Source organism: Hylobates moloch, unplaced genomic scaffold (assembly GCF_009828535.3).
Source record: "Hylobates moloch isolate HMO894 unplaced genomic scaffold, HMol_V3 SCAFFOLD_5, whole genome shotgun sequence".
Taxonomy (NCBI): Eukaryota; Metazoa; Chordata; class Mammalia; order Primates; family Hylobatidae; genus Hylobates; species Hylobates moloch.
This window is the reverse complement of record NW_026652280.1, coordinates 88,048,726-88,075,118: the sequence shown is the minus strand read 5'-3', so window position 1 is coordinate 88,075,118 and position 26,393 is coordinate 88,048,726. Positions and strand designations below refer to the sequence as shown.

The 26,393-nt window shown below is 48.0% G+C and overlaps 1 protein-coding gene across 4 annotated transcripts in view; it reads right to left on the bottom strand.

Annotated features, from left to right (window-relative positions):
* The window catches only part of TPCN2 (two pore segment channel 2), a 132,523-nt gene that overhangs the window by 29,480 nt on the left and 76,650 nt on the right, over positions 1–26,393 (bottom strand). Inside the window, exons 20-21 of one of the 4 annotated variants that reach the window (XR_009213581.1) lie at positions 19,334–19,431; positions 6,332–6,423 (exon numbers count right to left, since the gene is read on the bottom strand). Coding sequence is in view for 2 of the 4 variants with exons in the window: in XM_032153742.2 (XP_032009633.1) it covers positions 19,370–19,431 (62 nt within the window). In the remaining 2 variants the exon portion in view is untranslated. Of the gene's footprint in view, positions 1–5,978; positions 6,424–9,670; positions 9,955–18,437; positions 19,432–26,393 lie in introns of those variants that run through there. The other 3 variants (XM_032153742.2, XM_058439045.1, XR_004248199.2) reach the window with 3 other exon arrangements.

Here is a 26,393-nt window from a genome sequence, read left to right as displayed (position 1 = left end):
TCGGAACAGGACCCCAGACCAAGAACAATGGGATGAGAACCCCATGATGCTCCAGGGCTCTGAAAGTGGGACCAAGCTACTGGGTGGTGCCCTGCTGTCACCAAGTATGTGCCACAAGGAAAATATCCTGTCACCTTAGAAAGGCTGTGGTCTCCTTTAAGTTCCATATAGATTCTGGATATTAGACCTTGGTCAGATACATAGTTTGCAAAAATTTTCTCCCATTCTCTAGGGTGTCTGTTTACTCTGTTGATACTTTCTTTTGCTGTGCAGAAGCTCTTCAGTTTAAGTAGATCCCATTTGTCAATTTCTGCTTTTGTTGCAATTGCTTTTGGCATCTTCATCATGATATCTTTGCCCATGCCTATGTCCTGAAAGGCTTGCCTAGGTTGTCTTCCAGGGTTTTTATAGTTTGGGGTTTTCCATTTAAGTATTTAATCCCTCTTGAGTTAATTTTTGTATATGGTGTAAGGAAGGGGTCCAGTTTTAATCTTCTGCATATGGCTAGCCAGTTATCCCAGCACCATTTATTCAATAGGGAATCCTTTCCCCATTGCTTGTTTTTGTCAGGTTTGTCGAAGATCAGATAATTGTAGGTGTGTGGTCTTATTTCTGGGTTCTCTATTCTGTTCCATTGCTCTATGTGTCTGTTTTTGTACCAGTACCATGCTGTTTTGGTCACTGCAGCCTGGTAGCATAGTTCAAAGCCGGGTAGAGTGATACCTCTGGCTTTTTTGTTTTTGCTTAGGAACAACCCTATTAAAAAGTGGCCAAAGGACATGAACAGACAGTTTTCAAAAGAAGACATACATGAAGCCAACAATCATATGAATAAAAGCTGAATGTCACTGATCATTAGAAAAATGCAAGTCAAAACCACAATGAGATACCATCTCACACCAATCAGAATGGCTATTATTAAAAAGTCAAAAAAAAAAAAAAACAGCAGATGCTAGTGAGGCTCTGGAGAGAAACACTTATAAACTGTTGGTGTGAGTGTAAATTAGCTCAACCGTTGTGAAAGACAGTGTGGCAATTCCCCAAAGACCAAAGAGAGAAATACCATTTGACCCAGTAATCCCATTACAAGGTATATACTCAAAGGAATATAAATCATTCTATTATAAAGACACATGCACATGTACGTTCATTGCAACACCATTCACAATAGCAAAGACATGGAATCAACCTAAACGCCCATCAATGGAGAAAGAAATTGTGGCACGTATATATCATGGAATACTACACAGCCATAAAAAAGAATGACAACACGTCCTCTGCAGGGACATGGATGGAGCAATAGGCCATTATCCTTAGCAAACTAATGCAGGAAGAGAAAACCCAGTACTGCATGTTCTCACTTATAAGTGGGAGCTAAATGATGAGAACACATGAATACAAACAGAGGAACAGACACTGGGGCCGTTTAGAAGATGGAGGATGGGAGGGGAGGAGGGAGAGGATCAGGAAAAATAACTAATGGGTACTAGGCTTAATACCTGGGTGATGCATTAATCTGTACAACAAAATCCCATGACACAAGTTTACCTATGTAACAGACCTGCTCATGTACCCCTGAATTTAAAATAAAAGTTAAAAAAACAAAAAAAGAGAGAAAGGAATGCTGTGGTATCACAGCCACCCTGAGGGACGTGTGTTCAGAGCCTCCCAGAGACTCCATTGTCAGTGGGTGACAGTGTTCACTTACCAGGAAGAGGAGGCTGCTCAGCCTAGCCCAGCCATGACCCCCCGCTGGAGGCTAGCTCTGGCACATCCTCTGGCTGGAAGCTAGCCCAGGCATGACCCCTGGCTACAGACTAGCTGGGGCTCATCCTGTGGCTGGGTGCTAGCCTAGGCATTGAGAGGTGATGCCAGCAGGACTTCCTGGGTCGAGTGGGGACTTGGAGAACTTTTCTGTCTAGCTAAAGGTTTGTAAATGTACCAATCAGCACACTGTAAAAACGCACCAATCAGCGCTCTGTGTCTAGCTAAAGGTTTGTAAACACACCAATCAGCGCTCTGTGTCCAGCTGAAGGTTTGTAAACACACCAATCAGCACTCTGTAAAAACGCACCAATCAGCACTCTGTCTAGCTAAAGGTTTATAAACGCACCAATGAGCACTCTGTAAAAACGCCCCAATCAGTGCTCTGTGTCTACCTAAAGGTTTGTAAACGCACCAATCAGCACTCTGTAAAAACACACCAATCAGCGCTCTGTGTCTAGCTAAAGGTTTGTAAACGCACCAATCAGCACTCTGTAAAAACGGACCTATCAGCGCTCTGTGTCTAGCTAAAGGTTTGTAAATGCACCAATCAGCACTCTGTAAAAACGGACCTATCAGCGCTTTGTAAAATGGACCAATCAGCAGGATGTGGGGGTGCCAAATAAGGGAATAAAAGCTGGCCACCCAAGCCAGCAGCGGCAACCCATTTAGGTCCCCTTCCATGCTGTGGAAGCTTTGTTCTTTTGCTCTTCATAATAAATCTTGCTGCTGCTCACTCTTTGGGTCCGCACTACCTTTATGAGCTGTAACACTCACCACGAGGGTCTGAGGCTTCATTCCTGAAGTTAGCGAGACCATGAACCCACTGGGAGGAGCAACCAACTCTGACATGCCACCTTCAAGAACTGTAACACTCACTGCGAAGGTCTGTGGCTTTACTCCTGAAGTCAGCAAGACCACGAATCCACCAGAAGGAAGAAAGTCCAGACACATCCGAACATCTGAAGGAACAAGTTCCAGACACACCATCTTTAAGAACTGTAACACTCACTGCGAGGGTCTGCGGCTTCATTCTTGAAGTCAGTGAGACCAAGAATCCACCAGAAGGAACCAATCCCGGACACAGCATGACCCCCACTGGAGGCTAGCTCGGGCCCATCCTGTAGCTGGAGGCTAGCCCAGGTATATCCCCCGGCTGGGGGCTAGGTCAGGCACATCCCCTGGAACCTCACCAGGAAGCACAGTGGCCACCTCTCCTTCTAAGGCACTGGGTCTCTCTGCCTGACTTCTTCCGCCTTCTCTTTCTCTCTGCTCATTGGCTCCCTCTGCTCTGCCTGAGCCTAAAGGCACTGTCGGCCTCACCCATAAATAAGTCCAGGGCCACATTTTGCTGTCCTGGCCTCCCAGCCCCAGGCTCCCGAGAGAGAATCAAAAGGGCTCAGCAGCCCCTGCATTGGTTCCACAGGCAGAGTCCAAGCTTGACCAACCCGCTGAGGGCTGAGGTACACACATGGCTGTGGGCGCTCCAAGAAGGCAGACAAGAAAGCGAGCACATGTGGGCAGCCCCCACCTCTAACCTATGTGCACACACACGTGCAACACATTTCCAAGTCCCGCTGAACACTACGTCAGGTTACATTTCATTACATTTCCTTAGCAGTGAACACTGTTAGGCGATTAACAAAGACGAAAACACCAACAACCCTTTATAGTCACAGAGGGCGTGACAACCCACAGAGTACCTCTGTATCCAATATCCATTTCTGGTACACATAAAGCATGTGAGGCTCAGAGAGATGGAACATATCTGTTGCCTCTGGGAGCCCTGACTTGAAAGTTCACACCCAGGCTCCTGTCACTGAGCAGAGCCCCAGGTGAAGATGCTGAGCCAGGGGAGGTGGTTCTTTCACTCCTCCCCCATGCCCCAGCCTCCCCGCCCTGCAGGACGACTCCCTGTCCCCAGCCTGCTGAACTCAGGAGTGGCCACGAGACTCGCTTTCACCAGTGAGATGAGGGAGGAAATACTCCTGTCGCTTCCTGGTGTGGTGGCTCACACCTGTAATCCCAGCACTTTGGGAGGCCGAGGCAGGCAGATCATGAGATCAGGAGGTCGAGACCAGCCTGGCCAATACGGTGAAACCCTGTCTCAACTAATAATACAAAAAAAATCAGCCAGGCATGGTGGCACGCTCCTGTAGTCCCAGCTACTTGGGAGGCTGAGGCAGAAGAATTGCTTGAACCCAGGAGGAGAAGGTAGCAGTGAGCCAAGATCACGCCACTGCACTCCAGCCTGGGTGACAGAGCAAGACTCCGTCTCAAAATAAATAAATAAATAAATAAGCCTGGGCATGGTTTGCAACGTTCTCTTTTCCCTCTTCCTTTTCCTTTCAGGAAGGCGGCTGCCCTGCCTGGAGTGAAGAGTGCATGGAGCAGTCTCAGCCGACCCAGGTGGGATGCGTAACATGGCCGAGAAATCCACCCATGCTGCTGAGAGCTACTGTGCCATGGGGTCATGTGTCACCTAACTGACTTAGCCCAGCCTGACTGATACCCCGTGTGTGACTGGACATCAGCACATCCAGAGGACCTCATACTGGGAATTGGTGGACCTTTCAGAATGGACATGACCACTCAAAGTAGGAACATTACTCACTATTTGATGGCCCATGTGAGACCAAAGGCCACTGGGGTTCCCTCCAAGGCATAGCAAACTTAGAATCCCATAAGTCCTCAGTTCTAAGGCATGTATTTTTCATACTTTGATAATTCTGAAATCAAGTATAGCTTCTAGTAGATATTAAAACTCATTTTCAGATCCTGCAGAAAGGAGGAGACAGAAATAAAGTTGCCATTCCCTGCTTTTGTATGAACCCAGCTGAGTATAAACCATAATCTATTCAACCTCCACCGGGTGCTTGCCTTGTGTCCCCACACCTGGTTGACTCATAACCTAAGTTTGGATCCCTAATTTTCACTTTAAATAACTTCAGCTACTCGGGATGCTGAGGCAGGGGAATCATTTGAACCCAGGAGGCAAAGGCTGCAATGAGCCGTGATTGCGCCACTGCATTCCACCCTGGGTGACACAGCAAGACTCTGTCTTGGGAAATAAAATAAAATAAAACAAAAACTTCAAAAATATTGCAGTACAATGCATCACTGAAACAAGAAGCTGTTGTGTATGTGAGATTTCCTGTCCCACATTGGGCAATGCAACTGAAGGCAATAGAAACCAGGACATTGCTCAGAATATGCCATAAAGCTCCACCATGCTAAGAGTTTAAAAAAAAGAAAAGAAAGAAAGAAAAAAAGAAAACCAAAAATAAAGAAAAATAAAGCTCCACTGTGCAGCTGGAGATGTTAGCATGAAAAACCTCTAGATGAACATAATCTATCAAAAGGTTTTTGCTGTCAGCAGAAACAACGAAAAGTAGAATCAGACCCAGACCTGTCAAAATTATCAGAATATAATATAAAATAAGCATGATTAAAGGATTAAGAGAAAATATTTAAAACATAAAGAGCAAGAGATTATAAAATGACCGAGCAGATTTGGAAAGACCTAAATGTAATTCCAGAGATGAAAATATATTAAGTGATATTAACAGATGGTCAGACATGGCTGAAAATTATGTTGATGAACAGAAAGACAGATCTGAGCTATGGCCCAGAATATAGCACAGAGAGATAATGGGAGACAAGAAGGAGCTGCCAAGAGGCATGAGGGGTGGAGTAAAAGGTACACTGTATGGTCCTAGGAGCTCCAGTAGGAGAGAATAGAATAGGGCAAAGGCTAGATCTGAAGGGGAAATGGCTGAGAAGTTTTCAGAACAGATGAAAAACATCAATCCCCAGATTTGGGCATCCCAAAAATCCAACACAGGATGACTGACAAGCAATCCATAGCTGGGGACATCATAGTGACACCATACGATACCAAGAGGTGTTTTTAAATGTACCTGGGATTTTGTTTTAATCAGGTACATTAACATGGCAGACATGGAGACAGCTGCCTTAAAAGAAGTTTATTACTTACAGTTCCCAGGAGCAGGGGGCATGCCATGCTATGCAGGCTACATGGGGAAGGACCAGGGTTGGTCAGGAGGCAGAGGGAGCAGGGGAACACAAGGGGAGAGCTTACTATTACTACTATTACTATTGACATAGTAATAATAGTAATAAAGTACCATAGTAGTCAAGACTCTCCCCTTGGTGGTGGAAAGTTAAATGAGGGTGTCTCCTATGGGGCAGAAGGCAAAACACAGATGTTGGGGGTTGTGGCCAGAGGGTTTGTGATATGATTTTTGTGCACCCATGAAAACGCAAGGATAGTAAGGATAGAAACAAGCCTGGCTATAGTTTGGCTCATGATTTCAAGATACCAAATTACAGGACATCAAGAATGATTATTACAGTGGAGTGTAGCTTAGAAGCAGCCAGAGAGGCAAGGTTGGCCCACAGCTGACTTCTCAACAGCAATGGACCAGCGGAAGATGGTGGAATGACATCTTTAAGGTGCTAGAATCAAGTAACTACCTAGAATTGTATACTCAACCAAAAATGTTTAAATAAAGACACATGCTAGAGGTTTCTCTTGGGAACATACCTACGAGTGTATGTGCTTAGTTGAAGGGAATATGCATCTGACTTCATGGACACTTCCAACAATAGCTTAGTTGGGGTTCCTTCCAGTTGCTTCTGTGAAATTAAAGAATTCAGACTTAAAGCTATTGGAACTGTATTCGGAGCCTTGAGAGGAACATGGCTATGCAACTTGAGTCACATGGAATGCAACTGCAACTTCTACCTTTTTTTTTCCCCATAAATAATTAAGAAGACCAAACGACTTCAGAGATAAGAATCCCTTGAAATTTCTACCCCTCCTCATGGAGTAATAAAGTATTTTCCTTGGAATGTAGCAATCTGTAACCGATCAAGTCACTGTACGCACTGATCTTGTATGAAAAATGTTGTAATCCTGCTGAAATTTCTCTGTCTCTGCCTATGTAAGAGAAACCTTACCTTCTCCACTTTGAAACACTGACCCCATTCGTTTGGAGTCAGTGTTTCCCAAGTGGCTATCCTCATGCTCTGGGCTCAAAGAATCTCTACATTTAATCATATTTTCTGAATCTCACTGTTTAAGGTTGACACTTCTTATCCTCACCAACACAGGCTTTTGAGTGCTTGCCAAGCTGGTGGGTGAGACATAGTGTCTCGGTGTAGTTCGGGGTTGCATTTTCATATTGACTTTTCTTATGCCGATTGCCTTTGGGGTTTCTTCTCTTGTGAAGTACCAGTTGAGTCTTTAGTTGTTTCTTTTTCTTAGGAATTTGTAGGCATTTTTCATTGTATTCACCATTACCTCTTTTTCCTGTATTCTGATGCTTTGACGTCTGGGAACGTGCTGACCCTGGAGGGATGGCCCCTCCCAGGATTTGCCAATTTCTAGAAATGAAGTCATCTGTGAGTGCACCTTTCAAATGTAAACCAACTAATCCAAAGCTCACACTTGCAACGACCTCTTCTATCAGGTTCTCATACTCGGGGCTACCATCCTCCTGCCATAATCACCCCAGGGCCAGGTACCAGACAGGCAGGGACAGCCCCTGTGCCCCAGAGACTGTAACATTATTCAAACTAGCCCATCCTATGCCTGCTTGCCCTGCCTCACTTGTTTCTTCCTACAGAAACCACAATAAGGCTCTTGCCTACACTTTCCCCTTAGTCCCTATCCCTCCGGACCAACTCCCCTGCTTCCCTGTGCCCCCCATCCACCCTGGGGTGGGACATGTCCCCTCCTCTTCAGATCTGTGAGTAACAAACTATCTTTTCATTGATGGTTATCTCCTGATCTGTTGGCCTTGCCATATCTGAATAATAATAAAACCTACAGCATCTGGCGTGGTGGCTCACGCCTGTAATCCCAGCACTTTGGGAGGCCGAGGTGGGTGGATCACAGGGTCAAGAGATTGAGACCATCATGGCCAACATGGTGAAATCCCGTCTCTACTAAAAATACAAAAATTAGCTGGGCGTGGTGGTGCACGCCTTTAATCTCAGCTACTCAGGAGGCTGAGGCAGGAGAATCACTTGAACCCGGGAGGCAGAAATTGCAGTAAGCCAAGATCATGGCACTGCACTCCAGCCTGGTGACAGAGTGAGACTCTTATCTCAAAACAACAACAGCAACAACAAAAATATTTTTCTTCATACAAATTATTTATCAGTTCTAAGCACTGCAGTATCTTCTCCCAGTTTGCAGTTTGTCTTTTCATGCGTCTTATGGTGTTTTTTGTTGGTTGGTTTTTGAAACAGAGTCTCGCTCTGTTGCCCAGGCTGGAGTGCAGTGGCACAATCTTGGCTCACTGCAACCTCCACCTCCCAGGTTCAAGCAATTCACCTGCCTCAGCCTCACGAGTAGCTGGGATCACAGGTATGCGCCACCATGCCCAGCTAATTTTTGTATTTTTAGTAGAGATGAGGTTTCACCGTGTTGGCCAGACTGGTCTCAAACTCCTGAGCTCAAGTGAGCTGCCCGCCTAACCTTCCCAAAGTGCTGGGATTACAGGCATGAGCCACTGTGCCTAGCCCTTACGGTGTTTTTTGATGAACATAAACTCTAATTTGTAATGTGGTCAAATTCATCAATTGCACGGAAGGCCCCAACTGGGACAATAAGGCAAAAAAAATAAACACATAAAGACTGGAATAGACGACAAAATCCTGTCATTATTCACAGATAATGCAATTATCTATGTTGAAATTCCAAAATAATCTACAAACAAGTTATTCAAAATAAGAACAGACTGTACCAAGGTTTCAAGTTAGAAAGTCAGTGTGGGAAGCTCAGGAAGAAAGTACTGCTCATTACTGTCTCTTGCGTACCTGAGGCTTCATCTCTACAAACACTTCATTACTGTCTCTTGCGTACCTGAGGCTTCATCTCTACAAACACTTCCCCAATTACAGAAGCCAAGGGAGGGACATGTGGCAGGTCCCAGACAGCTCTTAAGGCTTCTCTCAGGAAGTGACATGCCCCACTCTGCTTGCACACCATTGGCCAAAACAAGTCATATGTTCAAGCCTAACAAATGTAATTAGATAGTCACTCCCATGATTAGGTTATACCATATAAGACTCCATCATAACCAAGTGGAGTGAGATTCTTCTGCTGGTTTTGAAAAAGTGAGCTACCATACTGTGAGAGGAGAGGTCACAGGTTAGAATCTGAGGGCAACCTCTAGAAGTTGAGAGTGGCTCTGGCTGACAGCCAGCAATAAAACAAGGACTTCAGTTCTACACGAAAAGCAACTGAATTCTGTCAACAACCCCATGAGCTTGGAAGCTTAATCTTCCTCAGAGCCTCCAGTTGGGGACCACCGTGCCAGCTGCCATCTTGATTTCAGCCTTGTGAGAACCCATGCAGAGAACCTAGACAACCTGGACTTCTTGCCCTACAGAACTGTGAGCTAATAAGTGGGTATTGCTCTAAGCCACTAAGTTTGTGTAATTTGTTATACAGCATAGATAACTAATACAGAATTTGGTGGAGATTGGAAATCCTTCCGTGTGCCTGAACTATTTAAAGCTGCAAATACTGTGGTAAGAACACTAATGACCACCACAGGCCCCCTACCTCACACCTCACCCAAAATTCAGTTTCAGGTGGTTTAACAATTAAACATGAAAGGCAGAACTGTGGAACATTTAGAGGACAATACAGAGTAACATCTTAGAGCCTCGGGGGCAGGGACATCTTAACAACACATAAAAAGCACCAATCCTAAAGGAAAAGAATGGACTAATTTGGTCCATGTATTTTTAGACAAATGAAAATTAAGATGTTTGCACTAATTAACTGCCAATAAAGATAATTCAAAAGGATATATTTCAGGTCAAAGAGAAATTACCACAGAAGGAATATTTAAGCTGCAAGAAAAGACTGTGCGCAAAGAGCCTGGGGAACATTTGGGGAAATCTAAGCAAACCTGACCAAATAAAACAAGAAAAGTCAGGTTGCTTGGGGAAGTCAAAATTAGAAGTAAACTGTATTAGGTCCGTTCTCATGCTGCTAATAAAGACATACCCGAGACTGGGTAATTTATAAAGAAAAGAGGTTTCATTGACTCACAGTTCTGCATGGCTGGAGAGGCCTCAGGAAACTTACCATTACGGGGAAGGCAAAGCAAACACATCCTTCTTCATGTGCAGCAGCAAGGAGAAGTCCTGAGCAAAAGAGGGAAGCCCCTTATAAAACCATCACATCTTGTGAGAACTAACTCATTATTAAGAACAGGTGGGGGAAACCGCCCCCGTGATTCAAGTATCTCCACCTGGTCCCTCCCATGACCTGTGGGGATTATGGGAACTACAAGATGAGATTTGGGTAGAGACACAGCCAGACCATAACATAAACGATATAACAAAATTACATATAAGTCAGAAGAGGAGAGGCAGGAGATGATTCTATTATTTTGTACCATTTGGAAGAAGCATGAAATATTGATTAACTTCGACCTTTACAAGTTTAGTACACCTGGTCAAAATTTCAGATCAATTTAACAATTTGTCCCTACAGGTCCCGCAGATCAAATTCTTCAACTCTGATTAACTCCTGCAGGTCAAATTCAGATTTTATTTTTTAGCGGTTTTATTTTTTAGGGCATTTTCATTTCACCTTTTCTAATGGGTAGATGTTTATTTCATGATACACCACAGCCTATTATTGTTAAGGCTTCAAGCCTCCCAGCCACTGACCTCTTCAAGCAAGGTAAGTTGTTATCTGTGGCCCCTGAATGTTCCTCACATCACCAGTACTTACAGTGGGTGGTACAACATCAGTGCAAAGATGGCTATTCAGAGAAATTGCCAATTGTCATGTGTCTCTGAAAGGGAGCTTTTTTCACAGAATCCAACATTTCCCTGGAAACATGGCTTCACCTTCTATTCTTATGATTTACAGAAGTCACAAAGCACCTACTGCTATTACTGGAATTTCAGCTCATAGTGTGGTCAAAATCTATAATTTCTGTTGTGATGTATGCAAGCATTACTTTGAATGGCATCTGACACAGTTTGGTGGTCCCGGTCACTACTGGCAAATCAAGAGTCCTGTTTCAGCCACAAAATCAAGTATCATCGCAGCCATGCTACGGAGAGGGAAATATGGGTTTTGGGTAATGTAGATATTACAATATATTGTAACCGTGAGACCAGCTCAAACTGATCAACCATTGCGTAAGTTGTTACTGGTGACGCAGAGCCAGAATTGCCCAGCCGTGCACAAAAGAAAACACTTTAACCTCCTGTTAACGATGCCAGCCTGGCAGACCAGCTGTGTGGGCATCAACTGGGACTAGTTATAAATGCCATAAAAGCTCCACCCACCCCAGATCAGAGAGACAGATTTGAACACTGCCTCCTGTCTCCTTGCCGTTGACTCACAATAAAGCTCTTTTTTCCAAAAGCCTGTGCCATAGTATTGGATAGCGAGCCCACCGCTCAGTAACAATTTGTTGGCCTCATATTTGGCCAAATGTATATGGCACAACTGATTTTAAAATAATCCTTTCTGCCGGGCACAGTGGCTCATGCCTATAATCCTAGCATTTTGGGAGGCCAAGGTGGGTGGATCGCTTGAGCCCAAGAGTTCAACACCAGCCTGGGCAACATGGCAAAACCCTATCTCTACAAAAAATACAAAATTTAGCCAGGCATGGTGGTGTGCACCTGTAGTGCCAGCTACTAGGGAAGCTAAGGCAGGAGGATTGCTTGAGCCTAGGACACAGAGGTTGCAGTGAACCGAGAGCACGCCACTGCACTCCAGCCCAGGTAACAGAGCAAGACCTTCTCTCAAATAATAATAATAATAATAATGCTTTCAATTCCCTTTCATTGCCTACATCACAACAATTTTCTGTTAACTAATATGATGTTTTGACTTTTGGTCTTAGTATGTTTTAGTAAGTTTAGTAATATTTAGTACAAATATTCAGAGACAAATTTTTCATCTAAGAGACAAATTATTCAGTTGATCCAAAATTTCTAGGGTCACCACCATGAGAACAGAGATTGAATATATGAGTTCCAAAGTAGTAGAGGAGGAGAAAATAAAATGAGAAGAAAAATAAACAATCTGGGCCGGGCGCAGTGGCTCACACCTGTAATCCCAGCGCTTTGGGAGGCTGAGGCGGGCAGATCACAGGTTAGGAGTTCGAGACCACCCTGGTCAACATGGTGAAACCCCGTCTCTACTAAAAATGCAAAAAATTAGCCCAGCGTGGTGGAAAGCACCCGTAATACCAACTACTCAGGAGGCTGAGGCAAGAGAATTGCTTGAACCCTGGAGGCGGAGGTTGCAGTGAGCTGAGACTGCACCACTGCACTCCAGCCTGGGCAACAGAGCGAGACTCTGTCTCAAAAAAAAAAAAAAAAGAAAGAAAAGAAAAGAAAAAGAAGCAAAAGCAATCTAAACGAAGCTACAAAAAGAGAGAAAAGGCTACCCATGGGGCAAACTCAGAGTGGAAACAAATCCCCCAAAGTTATGTTGAACATAATGGCAACCACCCAGGCCTGGTCAGTGCTCTGAACTTGACCTAGAGAAAAGACCTTCCGCCTGCTGCCTGCTCCTGGTCCTTCAGGTTGCAGAGTTCATGCCGCCTTCTCAGAGAGGCCCCTGCTGACCTCCCTGGCTGAGCTCGCTTCCCATCTCTTTGCTTTCATGGTGTGGTCCTGTTTGGTTAGTGCAGGCCATCCCCGCTACATGCAGATTCCACACTTGTGACTGTGCCCACTCGCTAAAATTCATGTGTAGCCTCAAATCAACACTCTCAGTGCCTCTAGCCACATATAGACATGTGCAGGTGGCAAAGCGTCTGCACTGCTTGATGTCCACGTTCCTAGCTGAGGCTGAACCAGCTGACACACAGCCTTCTTGTCTTGGCTCTCAACCTGTTGTACTGAAACAGGTGTCATTTCTGCGATCTACTTAATGCCACTTTATCCACGTGTTTGTGCATTTTGCTTGTGATTCTGCCACTTAAAGTGCTGTCTAATATTCCTAAATTAGAAAGGCTGTGACATGCCTAATGGAGATAGACTTGCGCTAGGTTAGCCTCTTTCAGGCATGAGGTATGGTGCTGCTGGCCATGAGTTCAGTGTTAATGAGTCAGCCATAGATGGAAAATGAGGTGGCTTCAAACAGAAACACACATAAAACAAAGTTGCGTATTGATCAGTTGGCAAAAATGTAGCCAAGGCTTGTAGGAACCTAACTGATAAGGTTTGGCTGTGTGTCCCCACCCAAATCTCAACTCGAATTGTAATCCCCACGTGTCAACACAGAGACCAGGTGGGAGGTAACGGGATCATAGGGGCAGTTTCCCCCATGCTGTTCTCGTGATAGTGAGTTCTCACAAGATCTGATTTTCTAAGTGTTTGACAGTTCCTCCTTCACTTGCTCTCCTTCCTGCCACCTTGTGAAGAAGGCCCTTGCTTCTCCTTTGCCTTCTGCCATGATTGTAAGTTTCCTGGGGCCTCCCTAGTCATGCAGAACTGTGAATCACTTAAATCTCTTTCCTTTATAAATTACCCAGTCTCGAGTATTTCTTTACGGCTGTGTGAAAACAGACTAATACACTAACCCCATATTTCCCCTAGGAGCTATGGGTCAATGTTTCCTAATGCAGTGTTTGCAGTGATTTTATGGAACATAGCTACTGTGAATGACCAGAATCAGCTGTATTTGCTTTGTGCATTCACTTGCCAATATCTCCACCAATAGACTGTAAGCTCCCTGAGGGCAGGGACATACCTCGCTCTCCCCTGAGCCTCACTCAGCACCTCGAAGGCAGCCTGGTAGCCAGGTGCTTAGTGACATATGAAAAAGGAATGATTAAGAGGCACCTGAGTCCACATTCATACACCCCTGGTCCCAGGACCCTGGACCCTGGACCCATGCCCTCTTTCAGGCCAGGGAATATTGGAAAGTACACTGGCCTGAGCACCCAAGGTGCTGGGCTTGAGAACCAGTGCCCCCCTTACTAAATATGTTACTGCAGGCAACTTCCGGCCTCTGGACCTCAGGCGCCTGCGAAAGGGTGAGCATGATTTTAGCTTTTGTTGGGTGTCTACTATATTCCAAATACTATATGCATCACTTAGGAGGTCTCTGAAACCCTCTACAGAAACTTCACCCATAGAATTTAATTGTCTTTGATAATAAGGGTTGGGTAGCATCTTCCTGACACCCTCAATATCCAAGCACCTTTGACCCCACCATGCAGAGCTTGCAGTTTCAACCTCATGGCTCAAAATGACTGCTGCGATGCCAGCCCTTAACCTATGCTCCAGGAAGAAGACAGGAGCCCAGGAGGAGGCAGTGATGCCTGTCTCAAGAGAGCAAACGCTTACTGGACAATCCTCTGCAGACTTCCAATGACATCCCTTCAGCCGGAACAGTGCTGCGTGGCCCTGAATTTAAAGGCAGCTGGAAGGTCAGGAAACTTCCCTGGGCCCATTTCTAACACCGCTGCCTCCAGGATTCTCTTAGAAAGGGAGAAGGGAGAGACCAGCTAGTGGGCCCGCAACTGGCAGCATGGTCCCCCATGCTCAGCAGTTCGAGACGGTTCCACAATCATTCCCATGAGGCAGATATTTTTTAACAAACTACAGCACAAAGAAGTTAAGGAACTTGAACCAAGCCCCTCAGAGCTGGGATCTGAACCCACATCAGGGGTATCCAGGTTCTTTCTCTGAACCTGGCTTCTGCCATTTTAGGTAGAAATCTGGCTATCACATGTAAGGAGGACTGCCAGGAGGAATTTTTGGTCTCCCTCCTCCCTCTTCTCCACCCGGCCCACCCGAGACCTCCACCTCATTTCTGACTTTCAGCCGGGTAATCTGAAATTACACATTGTACAGGCTAAGCCTGGATGATGTGTCTAATGTTTCCAAGTAACTCGGCGCAATAATGTCCTTTTCTGTGGCTGGGAGCTCAGGACAATGCAGGCTCCCCAGCCAAGCCACATTGCATAAGGCAGCAAGGACGCTTCTCCATCTATCAGGAAATGAACCCCTTCGGCCACAATGGAAAGGCTTGAGGCCTGAGCACTTCCGGCTCCTAAAATCTCTTGTGGAACGCTGAGATTTGTTTCAGGAGCAGGAGGGGAGCTAGGGGGGTACGAAAAGGAAACCAGGGATTAAGACAACCCTCTACAGGGCAGCCCATTGCTCTGCTATTTCCTGTTGAGCAAACATCTGGGTTCTGGCATGGCCGTGGGGCAGCTCTTCCTGAAACTGTCAGCCCCGCACCTCCCGAAGCTCCTGGAGCACCTAGGTGGTGGGGTCAGAAGGAGAGGTCAGGGGGTTTCAAGGCCTGCAGAAATCTAGGTGCCACTACACCCCCCAAAGCAGCGGGAGGAGCTGGAGGTGTCCGCAGCAGATGGGGAGTGGGTAGAGATGAGTAGTGGCCCCAGATGCCCACCACCTCTTCAGAGGATGTGCTGGATGAGGACACACAGAAGCTTAGACGTGGGGGTCCCAGCAGAGGGAGTGGCAGGACCAGTGGGAGCTTCCCCTTGTTCCGGGCACCTCCCACTCCATTGAGATCTGGCCCTTTTTGATAACTCCCACGCTACACTGAGAGCCACTGCCCAAGCATCAGTCACCTCACCCTGCAAATGGGCCTGTAGAGATGCTGTGCCATAAAGCCACTGGAGGGTGAAGGGCTGCTGTCACACCGCTGCCTCTTAAGTGACCACCAGGCATGTTCAGCTCTTCTTAACTCACAACCCAGGCTCCTGGTGGGTGAGTCTGCCCCTGCCAATCCTCTTTGCACTCTTTGCACATCCTTGCTACATTAATCTTCCCAAAAGGCCATGTGCACGAACCACTGCCACACCATACTCTAAACCCTTCGAGACTGATGCTGAGCACATCCACTTACTGGGCCCTGCACCGGGCAGACGAGAAAACTGAGACTCAGCGAGATTATGTAACACCACAAAGGCACAGCTGGTCAGTGGAACCACTTCCCTAATCAGTGGAGCCAGAAGGGAGAAGCTGGTCTGTGCGAGCCTCTCAGCCACCCTCTCCCCTCATACCCACAGGACCAGGCCCCTGACTCTTCACCTGGCAGTCAAGGTCCCCACCACACTGACTAATCCTCCTACCCTCGTCCTTTATGCCAGCATCTCACTCACTCGGGCCAGGCCAGTCTCCCTGTTCCTCAGACTCATCCCCACTGCTTACACAGGGGCCCCACCAGGAATGCATCTCCTTTGTTGTAGCCAGTTTCTAAGATGGCTTCCATATTCCTCCCCACTGGTATCCACACCCTTGTGTAGTGCCCTCCCTCACTTAATAAGACTGACCTCTGCAACCAATAGAAATTATGGGGTGTGATTTTCCAGGCTAGATGGTAAAAGATGTTGTGGCTTCTTGGATCACATGCTCTGGGGAAAATCAGCCGCCATGTTGTGAGGACACTCAAGCATTGCTATGGAGAGGTCTCCATTGCCAGGAGCTGAGGCCTCCCACCAGTTTGCCAAACACATGAGAATCTGCATTTGGAAGCAGATCCTTGGCCTTAATCAAGCCTTCTGATGATGCAGCCCAGCCAACGCCTTGACCACAACCTCATGAGGGACCCAGAGCCAGGACTGCCCAGCTAAGCCACTCCCAAATTCCTGACCCACAGAAACTGTGTGAGATAATAGATGTTTCTTCTTGTGTTAAGCCATTAAGTGCTGGGGAAATTTGTTGTGCAATAATAAACAACTGATAGATACCTCTTTGGTTTTTCAGAGTCCTTCCCTTCCTCAGAAGCCAGGGTCAAGCCACCTCCATTCCCACCCCTGGGAAGACTGCTCTGATGGTTGGCCACAATTTTACCCTCCCCTGGGCCCCACACAGTGAACCTGACATACACTTTGGTATGGTGTCCCCTCCCATAACCTCGAAGAGCCTCCACAACACAGGAGACCCTGAGGACAAGACCCTGCTGGCTCCCTCATGCCCCTGAACCTGGACCATTGGTACAGGAGTGCAGATGATACTCATGATAGCATCAGAGAGCACAGCAGACTCTCAGCAGGAGAGTGACTGGAGCAACTCCTGCCTCTAGAGAGAATGAGAATTCGCTTTTACCAGGCCCTTGCTACGTAGAGGCAGGGTCAAGCTACACACTTGACAAGTATCCCACTGACTCCCTGGGGCAAGAGGGTATCCTTTGCATCCCCATCCCACCAACAAAGGCAGCTTCAGCTCATTGCCCAAGGTCATTCAGCTCGGCCATGTCTGACCCAGGACTGGAACCAGCTGTTGGCTCCAGTGTCCACCCAGCCCTGCCTGCCCCGTGTCAGGCACTGCCACTCCTGCTTGTTCCTTGATGCCCCCATGCTCCAAAGGCCTTCACTCCATGCACCCACACGCGTGCACCAAAGCTGGGGGCTCACACTACCAGCACAAACTCAGCACACCCACCCGGCCCCACCCCAGGCCTCTGATGTCACCAGACCTCCAAAGCCAGGAAGAGATACAAATGCATTGAAGTACGGTCACAGGGGAACACACGGTGACAAGAGCCACACCCTCCACCTGGAACCTAAGCCACTTGGAAGGCCACACAAGGAGGAAGCAGGGCACAGTTGGGAACCTGAGACCAACCCAGAACCTATTCCTGTATCAGCTCATTCACTCACTCGCCGTTCACATGCAAAGTCCCTGAGCACCTACTGTGTGCCAGGCACAGTGCTAAGCCCTGAAAATGCAGCGGGGAATGCGACAAGCTCTCCTGGGCTTCCAGCTCTGCTGGGAGAGAGACTGTGAGCTAACCAAGCCCCAGCTCTCCCTGGACATGTCAGGTGCCTGTGAGTGAGTCTTCGGCCCCTCTAGAGCCTCAGTTTGCCCTCTCGAAATGGGGAGTGATGGCGAGCAGTGGCTCTCACCCAGGGGATCCACAGAGGGACATGTGGCAATGTCTGGAGACATATTTGGTTGTCATACTGGGCAGGGGTTGGGGGGCGGTGCTACTGGCATCTGGTGGATAGAAGCCAGGGATGCTGCTAAACATCCTACAATGTACAGGACACCCTCCACAAAGAATGACCCTGTCCAAAATATGGATAGTGCCACCACAGTGGAGAAACCCCAGCTTGGAGGGATTGGCGAGGCTGCAGGTGGAGAGGCTGCAGCACCAAGCCTGGCAGCTGGACAGTCCCTGACAAAGGTGTGTTCCCTTCTCCAGCTGTTCTTGAGGCCCTTGCTGAGACCAGGGGACCCTGAGCCCTGCAGGGCCACAGGCCATTGATGTATACACAGCCTCTCTGCCTGTCCACCCAGGTCCCAGGGCAGGGCCGTGTCAGCGGAACCCACAGCTAGCACACGGACAGGAGGAAAGCAGCCCAGGCCTGTTCCTCACCTCTGCTGGTCCTGGGTTTCTTGAACTCCCATCAGGACTCAGGGTCTCCCCTCCCACAAGATCCCAGCAAGGCTGCATGCAGCCTGCACTCACTCATTAGTCCCCGCTCCTGCCGCACCTCCCTGGCCGCCACTGCCACCCAGGCCTCCCCAGCTGAGGGGCAGGATCTTCCTTCCAGAGTTGGGCAGTCCCAGGCAAGTGTCCTCCCTCTCTGGGTCTTGGTTCTCCACATAATGGGAATCAAAATAACTGCAGCCCCAGGTCACGGCATGGGCTTGGGGTGGGACCTGAGTGTCCCTCCTCAAACACAGAACCTTCCTTCTGACCACCAGCGCTGCTCTCTGTTAGAGATCGCGTTAGTTTGTTCTCATGCTGCTAATAAAGACATACCTGGGACTGGGTAATTTTTAAAGGAAAGAGGTTTAATTGACTCACAGTTGCACATGGCCAGGGAGGCCTCACAGTCGTGGCAGAAGGCAAAGGAGAAGCAAGACACATCTTCCATAGGGGCAGGCAAGAGAGAGCGTGTGCAGGGGAACTCCCCTTTATAAAACCATCAGTTCTCATGAGACTTATTCACTACCACAAGAACAGTACAGGGGAAACCGCCCCCATGATTCGATGATGTCCACCTGGCCCCACTCCTGACACGTGGGGATCATTACAATTCAAGGCGAGATTTGGGTGGGGACACAGCCCAACCATATCAGGGATCCTAACCCTGGAGAAAACAAAAGCGTCAAGCACTGCTTTTTCTGCAGTGCATTCACTGTGGGCTTCAGACACAGCAGAGTCAGGAGGACTCCTGTCCTTTGACCTGAGGCCAAGAGCCTGCTCTGACCCCTTGTCACCCTTGCCCTGTGCCCAGGTCAGAGGTCTGTGCCCAGGCCTGCTCCTCCTGGAGGCCCCTCATCCCCACTAAGAGCCTGCCACGGACTAGACACGTTGGGCTACACGGGCCCTGCACCAGGGCAGTCATCGTCTTTACCAGCACAAAAACTCCCTCGATGACAGAGCCTCAGCAGGCCCCAGCCTTGACCCTGGCTTTCACGGTCCATTGGGTTTTGTTATAATTTACAATTTCCACTAGATGGATGGTTCCAAGTTCATTCACTTGTGCCACAAACATTTATGGGACCACCTACTGTGTACCAGGTGCCGTGAACAGGGATATATTTGACTCACAACTTCATCGGGGCATGGAGAGTCTGTCCACCACCATCAGGAGCATCGTGAGGAGTTGATGCTGTTCTGGGGACTCCACGTGACAGCCTCCTGGGTCACTGAGGGAAGAGACACAAAACGCAAGAAATTTGCAACCCGGAGGAGACCCACTGTCCAGGAGGGGGACCGGCAGCACCCTCGCCCTGAAATAACCGCCTGCCAATGATGTTGGTTAAATCACACGCAGGTTCCTGCGTGGATGCAGATCTAGGCGGCCTGATGTGGTGAGACCTGACCTGGGAAAGTTATGTGGCATCGAGGGATCGATTCCCAGTTCTGCCACTCACACTGTTCCACCTTAGACAAATAACTCGTTCTCTTGTAAACCCAGTTTCCCCGCCCTGAGAAATGGGGCCAGGAACCTGCAGGGGGTGAGGAGAGTGGGTAGAGTCTGATAAAAATGTTTGTGTTTGGGCTGGGTGGCTCAGCCCACACACAGATAGGGAAGGTGCCTCCAGGCTGGACAGAGAGGAGGAGGAGAACTCCTGGGGAACAGGCAAGCAGCAGCTGCCCAGGGCTGGAAAGGACAGCACAGGTGGCTCATCCAGCAACTGCATCTTCTAAGCAGTGGGCAGGATCCAGCCTTGGGGTCCTCTGGACAAGGTCACTGATATGGTTTGGCTCTGTATTCCCATCCAAATCTCATGTTGAATTATAATCCCCAGTGCTGGAAGAAAGGCCTGGTGAGGCCAGGCGCGGTGGCTCACACCTGTAACCCCAGCACGTTGGGAGGCTGAGGCGGGCAGACCAGGAGGTCAGGAGATCGAGACCATCCTGGTTAACACAGCAAAACCCCGTCCCTACTAAAAATACAAAAAATTAGCCAGGTGTGGTGGCACACGCCTGTAGTCACAGCTACTTGAGAGGCTAAGGCAGGAGAATCACTTGAACTCAGGAGGCGGAGGTTGCAGTGAGCCAAGATCGCACCACTGCACTCCAGCCTAGGCAACAGAGTGAAACTCTGTCTCAAAAAAAAAAAAAAAAAAAAGAAAAAGAAAGGCCTGGTGGGAGGTGACTGGGTCATGGAGGCGGATTTCCTCCTTGCTTTTCTGGTCATAGTGAGTGAGTTCTCACTATGAGTGAGATCCAGTTGTTTAAAAGTGTGTGGCTCTTCCCTCTGTTTTCTCTTCCCCTTTCTCCAGCCATGTAAGACATGTCTGCTTCCCCTTCGCCTTCTGCCACGATTGTAAGTTTCCTGAGGCCTCCCCAGCCATGCTTCCTGTACAGCCTGTGGAACCATGAGCAAGTTAAACCTCTTTTCTTCATAAATTACCCAATCTCAGGTATTTCCTTATAGCAATGTGCGAATGAACTAATACAGTCACCCTGCAGTTCTGAGGACAAACAGTTGGGCAAAGGCTGACGCCAGCACCAAAACCCACAGGGTGGCCCAACAGCTTCACATCTGTTGTTCACAGGTGACAGAGAAGCCTTGGCCAACAGCTGCCCAGGTGAACAAGGGCAACTGTGACAAGGAAAGCCTGGCCAGCTGCTGGCGGCTACAGGACGTGGGTACTGCAGGGCACTGTAGACAAAAGTGAATTCACACCAAAGGGTCACAGACCTAAATGTAAAACCTACAACTACAAACCTGGAAGAAAACAGAGCAGAAGTTCTGCAACTTTGAGACAGACATGAGTTCTTAGGTAGGACTCAAAAAGCACAAAGTATAAAAGAACAAAATCATAAATTAGACCTCATCAAAATAGAAATTTCTCCTCAAAAGACACTGCTAATAAAGTGAAAAGACAAGCCACAGGCTAGGAGACAATATTTCCAAATTGCATACATTATAAATATCTCTCATCTAGAACATAGAAGAACTCTTACAACTCAGCCATAAGATAAACAACGCCTATTTTTTAAATGCACAAAATTTGAACTGACACTTCACCAAAGATGAAAACAGATGGCAAATAAGCAAATGGATGGCAAACTGAAAAGATGTTCAACAACATTAGAGAGTCAAGAAAGGCAAATTAAAACCACCATACACTTACTAAAGTGGCTAAAATTTAAAACTGACAATACCAAGTGTTAACAAAGATGTGGAGCAACTGGAACTCTCATACCTTGCTGTTGGGAACGTAACACGATGCAGCCACATCAAGAAAGAGTTTGGCAGTTTCTTATACAGTTAAATATACACTTAACACACAATCCAGTGATAATCCCACTTCTGGCATGTGCCCAAAAGAAATGAAAACATATGTGCACACAAAGACCCAGATACAAATGTTTGCAGCAGCTTTATTCATAGTAGCCACAACTGGAAACAACTCAAATGTCCATTAACTGGTGAGTGGGAAAGCAAGCTGTGGCATATTCATACAACCCAGCCTTTGTGCAATGGTCACACAATATTCAACAGTAAAAAGGAACTATCTACAGATACACACAACAACGGGTGAATCTCAAATGCATATGACAAGTGATAGAGTCACAGGCAGAGAGCTGCATGATGCACACTTCCATTTCTATGACATGCTAGAAAACCACAGGAATAAAAACCAGGTCATTTGGTTTCTAGGGGCTGGGGTGGGGGCAGGCGTTGACGGCCAAGGGGCAGCATTGAGGGACTTCTGGGAGACAGTGCTGTACTATGCCTGGACTACAGTAGTCGTTGCATAATTGTGTCTTTGTCAGAAGTCATCAAACTGTATAAAGAGTCACTTTTGCTGTGTGCTAATTACGGCTCAATAACACCCCACCCAAAAAAAAAAAAATCACTTCACTCTCCTCATCACTGAAAGTGATGACACTGAAGGAAGAGGAGGAACACTCCTTACGTGGCAGAAATGGTGCTGAACAACCAAGGAGCTGCATTCCCTGTGGTCAGGTACCCAGGGGGCCCTGGGTTCTCTCCATTTTACAGATGAGTAAACGGAGGTTTGGAGGTGCCAGGTCACCCAGTGCCACCCAGGAAGGCTGGAATGGAGTTGGGACTTCCACCCAGGCCTGACTGCAGCATCACCCCCCAAACCACTAAGGCTGTCCTGGGAGAGACGTTGGGGATCAGCAAGCCAGCCTCCTCCTCCTGCTTTCCAGAGGAAAGGATGAGGCTTCAGGGGGCCCGACCCATCCAGGCTCACGAAGAGAGGGACAGAATCAGAATCCAGAGGAAGCCAGGTCTCATTTGTCAGCAAACACCTTCTTACGACAACCTTGGGAACAGAAAAGACCCCAAGACATGACAGGAAAGAGACGCGAGGCCACATGCAACCCAGGTGCACCAGGGTGAGCCCCGCCCCTACCCTCAGGGAGCTCCCAGCCCCATCTGGCACAAGGTCACCTCCCAGACCCTGGGCAAGTGGCAGCCCAGACACACCCAGGAGTGCAAACGCCTCTCCACAGTCCCCTCCTGAGAGCGACACGGGGACCCTGATGATGATGGAAGCTGCAGGTTCCCCATGGGGGCGCTGGGGTTACAGCAGGGAGGGAGGGGGACCCATGACATGCCTCAGGCCTGTCCAGGAGGGATTCCAGCCCCAGGGAGAGGGCGAAGACAGGAACGCCGTTTCCAAGCCGGAAAAGCAGTGAGAGTCCACACCGCATTTCCCAGTCTGCAGGGAAAGGCAACAGCTGGTAGGTGGGTCAGTCACCAGACCTTTCTGGGCTGGCTTCAGGACGTCTACACCCCACCTTGGTTCTGACCAACAGTTCTGGGAGTCAGAAAATGCAAGTGCTCAGCTCTTTAGCCCAGGAATTCCCAGCCAGCAGGCAAAGCCCTCGGGAACACACATGCAAGATGCCCCACCTAGAGGCAGGAATGTGGCTGAGGCATTGGCACCATTAGGTAGGTCTGAATACCTGAGGAGGAGAGCCGCTCCCTCAGCGCTTCCCACCCTAGCTTCCCATCATGGCTGGGCCACCTACCAGCTTCTCTGTGCCTCAGTTTCCTCATCTGGGAATTGTGAATTGCAATCCTATCTACACCCCAGTCTCTAATGGAGATGGTGTATGCAAAGTACATCTACGTAGGCCTGGCACACAGCTAGTAGCCATGTGGCAGCCAGCCCAGAGTTGTTCTTAGGAACACAGGACAGCCCACTGCCCGGAAATTTGGTGGCTCTGGGATTAGCCAGACATCTTCCGTGGAAAACCAGGCGGCCCATGCTAAGACACGGTGGCCCATCGAGATATCGCAGTCTGGGAACCTTTCTGGGCCACCCCTGGGCAGCTGGGACAGTGCCAGGGACTTTGGCCAGCTCATGCCTAGAGGCTCCCCTGCCAGGCTGCCTGTACCCTCCTCGGGCAAGGCCTGGCCTAGATGTACAGACACCCGGAGGGAAGGGGCTCCGGGGCAGCAGAGGTTGGGGACAGCCTTCTGAGCCTCTGTTTAGGACCAGCACAATGCTAAGAGGACCTCCAGGACAAGAGCCGGCAGGGACCACAAGCCAACAGGCCTCTGACGTCACCAGGCCTCCAAAGTCAGGAATAGATACAAATGCATTGGAACACGGTCACAGAGGAACACAAGGCTGGAGAGGACCCCCTCTGATGGAAGGAGGGCTCGGCTCTTTTGAAACATGGATGGAAAACTCCAGAAGACAGATATCCTTATTTATGAGGTGCCCCAATCCCTGAGCAGGCGGTAGACCCGGCCAGCCCTCGAGGCCCCCCACTGAGCTTCTGCAAGCTGCATTTCCTGGGATCGGATAGCACTTCCTCCCTGACTCCCTGGGAGCATCCTCTACAGTAGGGAGCCTGAGTTAACAGAGGCGGCCGCTGAGGCTGACGGAAGTCGTGTTCCCTCTCATGGCCACACAGCCAGACATGGCAGAGCCAGGACTGGAACGTAAGATTCTGATTCCAGTGCTCCATCTCTTTCCCTGGCCCGCCTCCCTGCACATGCAGATTCCACCTACCTAGGAAACCCCCACACCCGCTCCCAACACCCCCATCAAGGCCCCCACCCAGGAAGTGAGTTTTTGGAAGGATGGCAAGGTTCATCACCTTGAATGAACACTTAGATTCCTTCTTCCATTTAAAAAAAAAAATTATGTTATTATTATTATTATTATTATTATTATTATTGAGACAGGGTCTCACTCTGTCATCCAGGCTGGAGTGCAGCAGCACAATCTCAGCTCACTGCAGCCTCAACCTCCCAGGGTTCAAGCAATTCTCCCACCTCAGCCTCCCTAGTAGCCAGGACCACAGGCATACACCACCACACCTAGCTAATTTTTGTATTTTTTATAGAGACGTGGTCTCACTATGCTGCCCAAGCTGGTTTCAAACTCCTGGCCACATGTGATCCACCTGCCTCAGCCTCCCAAAGTGCTGAGATTGCAAGTATAAGCCATTGCACCCTGCAAAGAATTCTATTGATCTAACTATGCCGGAGTAGAGACAGATCAATATTATACATCGTATTATTTCCTGGGCCCGCCATAACCAATTACCACAGGTGGCTCAGAATTGTGGGGATTATTCTCTCACAGCTCTGGAGGCAGAAATCCAAACTCAAGGTGTTGGCTTGGCTGGGTCTGCTGAAGGCTCTCAGGGAGGGTCCTTCCTGGCCCCTGCCAGCTTCTGCTGGTTCCTGGCTTTCCCTGGCTTATGGCCGCATCGCCCCATCCTCTGCTTCCATCGGCACATGGTCTTCCTGGCCTGTGTCTCTGGGTCTCTTCTTCTTATGAGGATACCAGCCATGGGGTCAGGGCCCATCCTGCTCCAGAACTACCCCCTCTTCACTTGACTACATCTGCAAAGACCCTATCTCCAAAGAAGGTCATATTCTGAGGCTCCAAGTGGATGTGAATTTTGTGGGGATTTTTTTTTTAATTAACACATAATAACGTACATATTTATAGGGCACATGTGATATTTCAATACATGTATATGATCCCATTTCAACAATAATGATCACAGCAGGTGACTGGGATGTCCGTCACCTCAAACATGTATCTCTTCATGTTGGGAACATTCCGATTCTTCTCTTCTAGCTATTTTGAAATATATAATAAATTATTAACTATAGTCCCCCTACTGTGCTATAGAACACTAGAGCTCATTCCTTCTGTCCAACTGTAATTTTGTACCCATTTACCAATCTCTCCCTATTCCCCTCTCCCCATCACCCTTCCCATTCCCTGGTCTCCAGGCTCATCCACTTTTCCTCAAATGACAGAATTGCATTCTTTTTATGGCTGTATAGTATTCCATTATGTATATGCACTTCATTTTCTTTATCCACTCATCCATTGATGGGCATATAGGTTGATTCCATCTCTTAGCTATTGTGAATAGCACTACAGTGAGAATGTGGGTGCAGATGTCTCTTTCACATGCTGATCTCCTAGTCTTTGTATACATACCCACTAGCAGAATTGCTGGGTCATATGGTAGTTCTGCTTTTAATTTTTGGAGGAATTTCCATACTGTGGTCCATAATGGCTGCACTATTTTACATTCCCACTAAGAGTGTAAAAGAGTTACTTTTCCCTGTATCCTCACCAGCATTTGTTGTTGGTTGTTTTTGTCTTTTTGATAATTTTATTTCTATTTTAAGTGGGATGAGATATCTCACTGTGCTTTTCTGTTTTTTGTTTTTGTTTTTGTTTTTGTGATGAAGTCTTGCTCTGTCACCCAGGCTGGAGTGCAATGCCATGATCTCCACTCACTGCAACCTCCACCTCCTGGGTTCAAGCAATCCTTCCACCTCAGCCTCCTGAGTAGCTGGAATTAGAGGCGTGCATGACCATGCCCAGCTATTTTTTGTATTTTTAATAGAGACAGGTTTCACCATGTTGGCCAGGCTGGTCTCAAACTCCTGACCTCAACTGATCCACTTGCCTCGGCCTCCCAAAGTGCTGGGATTACAGGTGTAAGCCACCGTGCCCCACCCTCATTGTGGTTTTAATTTACATTTCTCTGATGATCACTGATGTTGAGCATTTTTTTCATATACTTGTTGGCCCTTTGTATGTCTTCTTTTGAGAAATGTCTATTTAGAATACTTGCCCATCTTTAAATCTTATTTGGATTTTTTGCTATTGAGTTGTTCGAGTTCTTT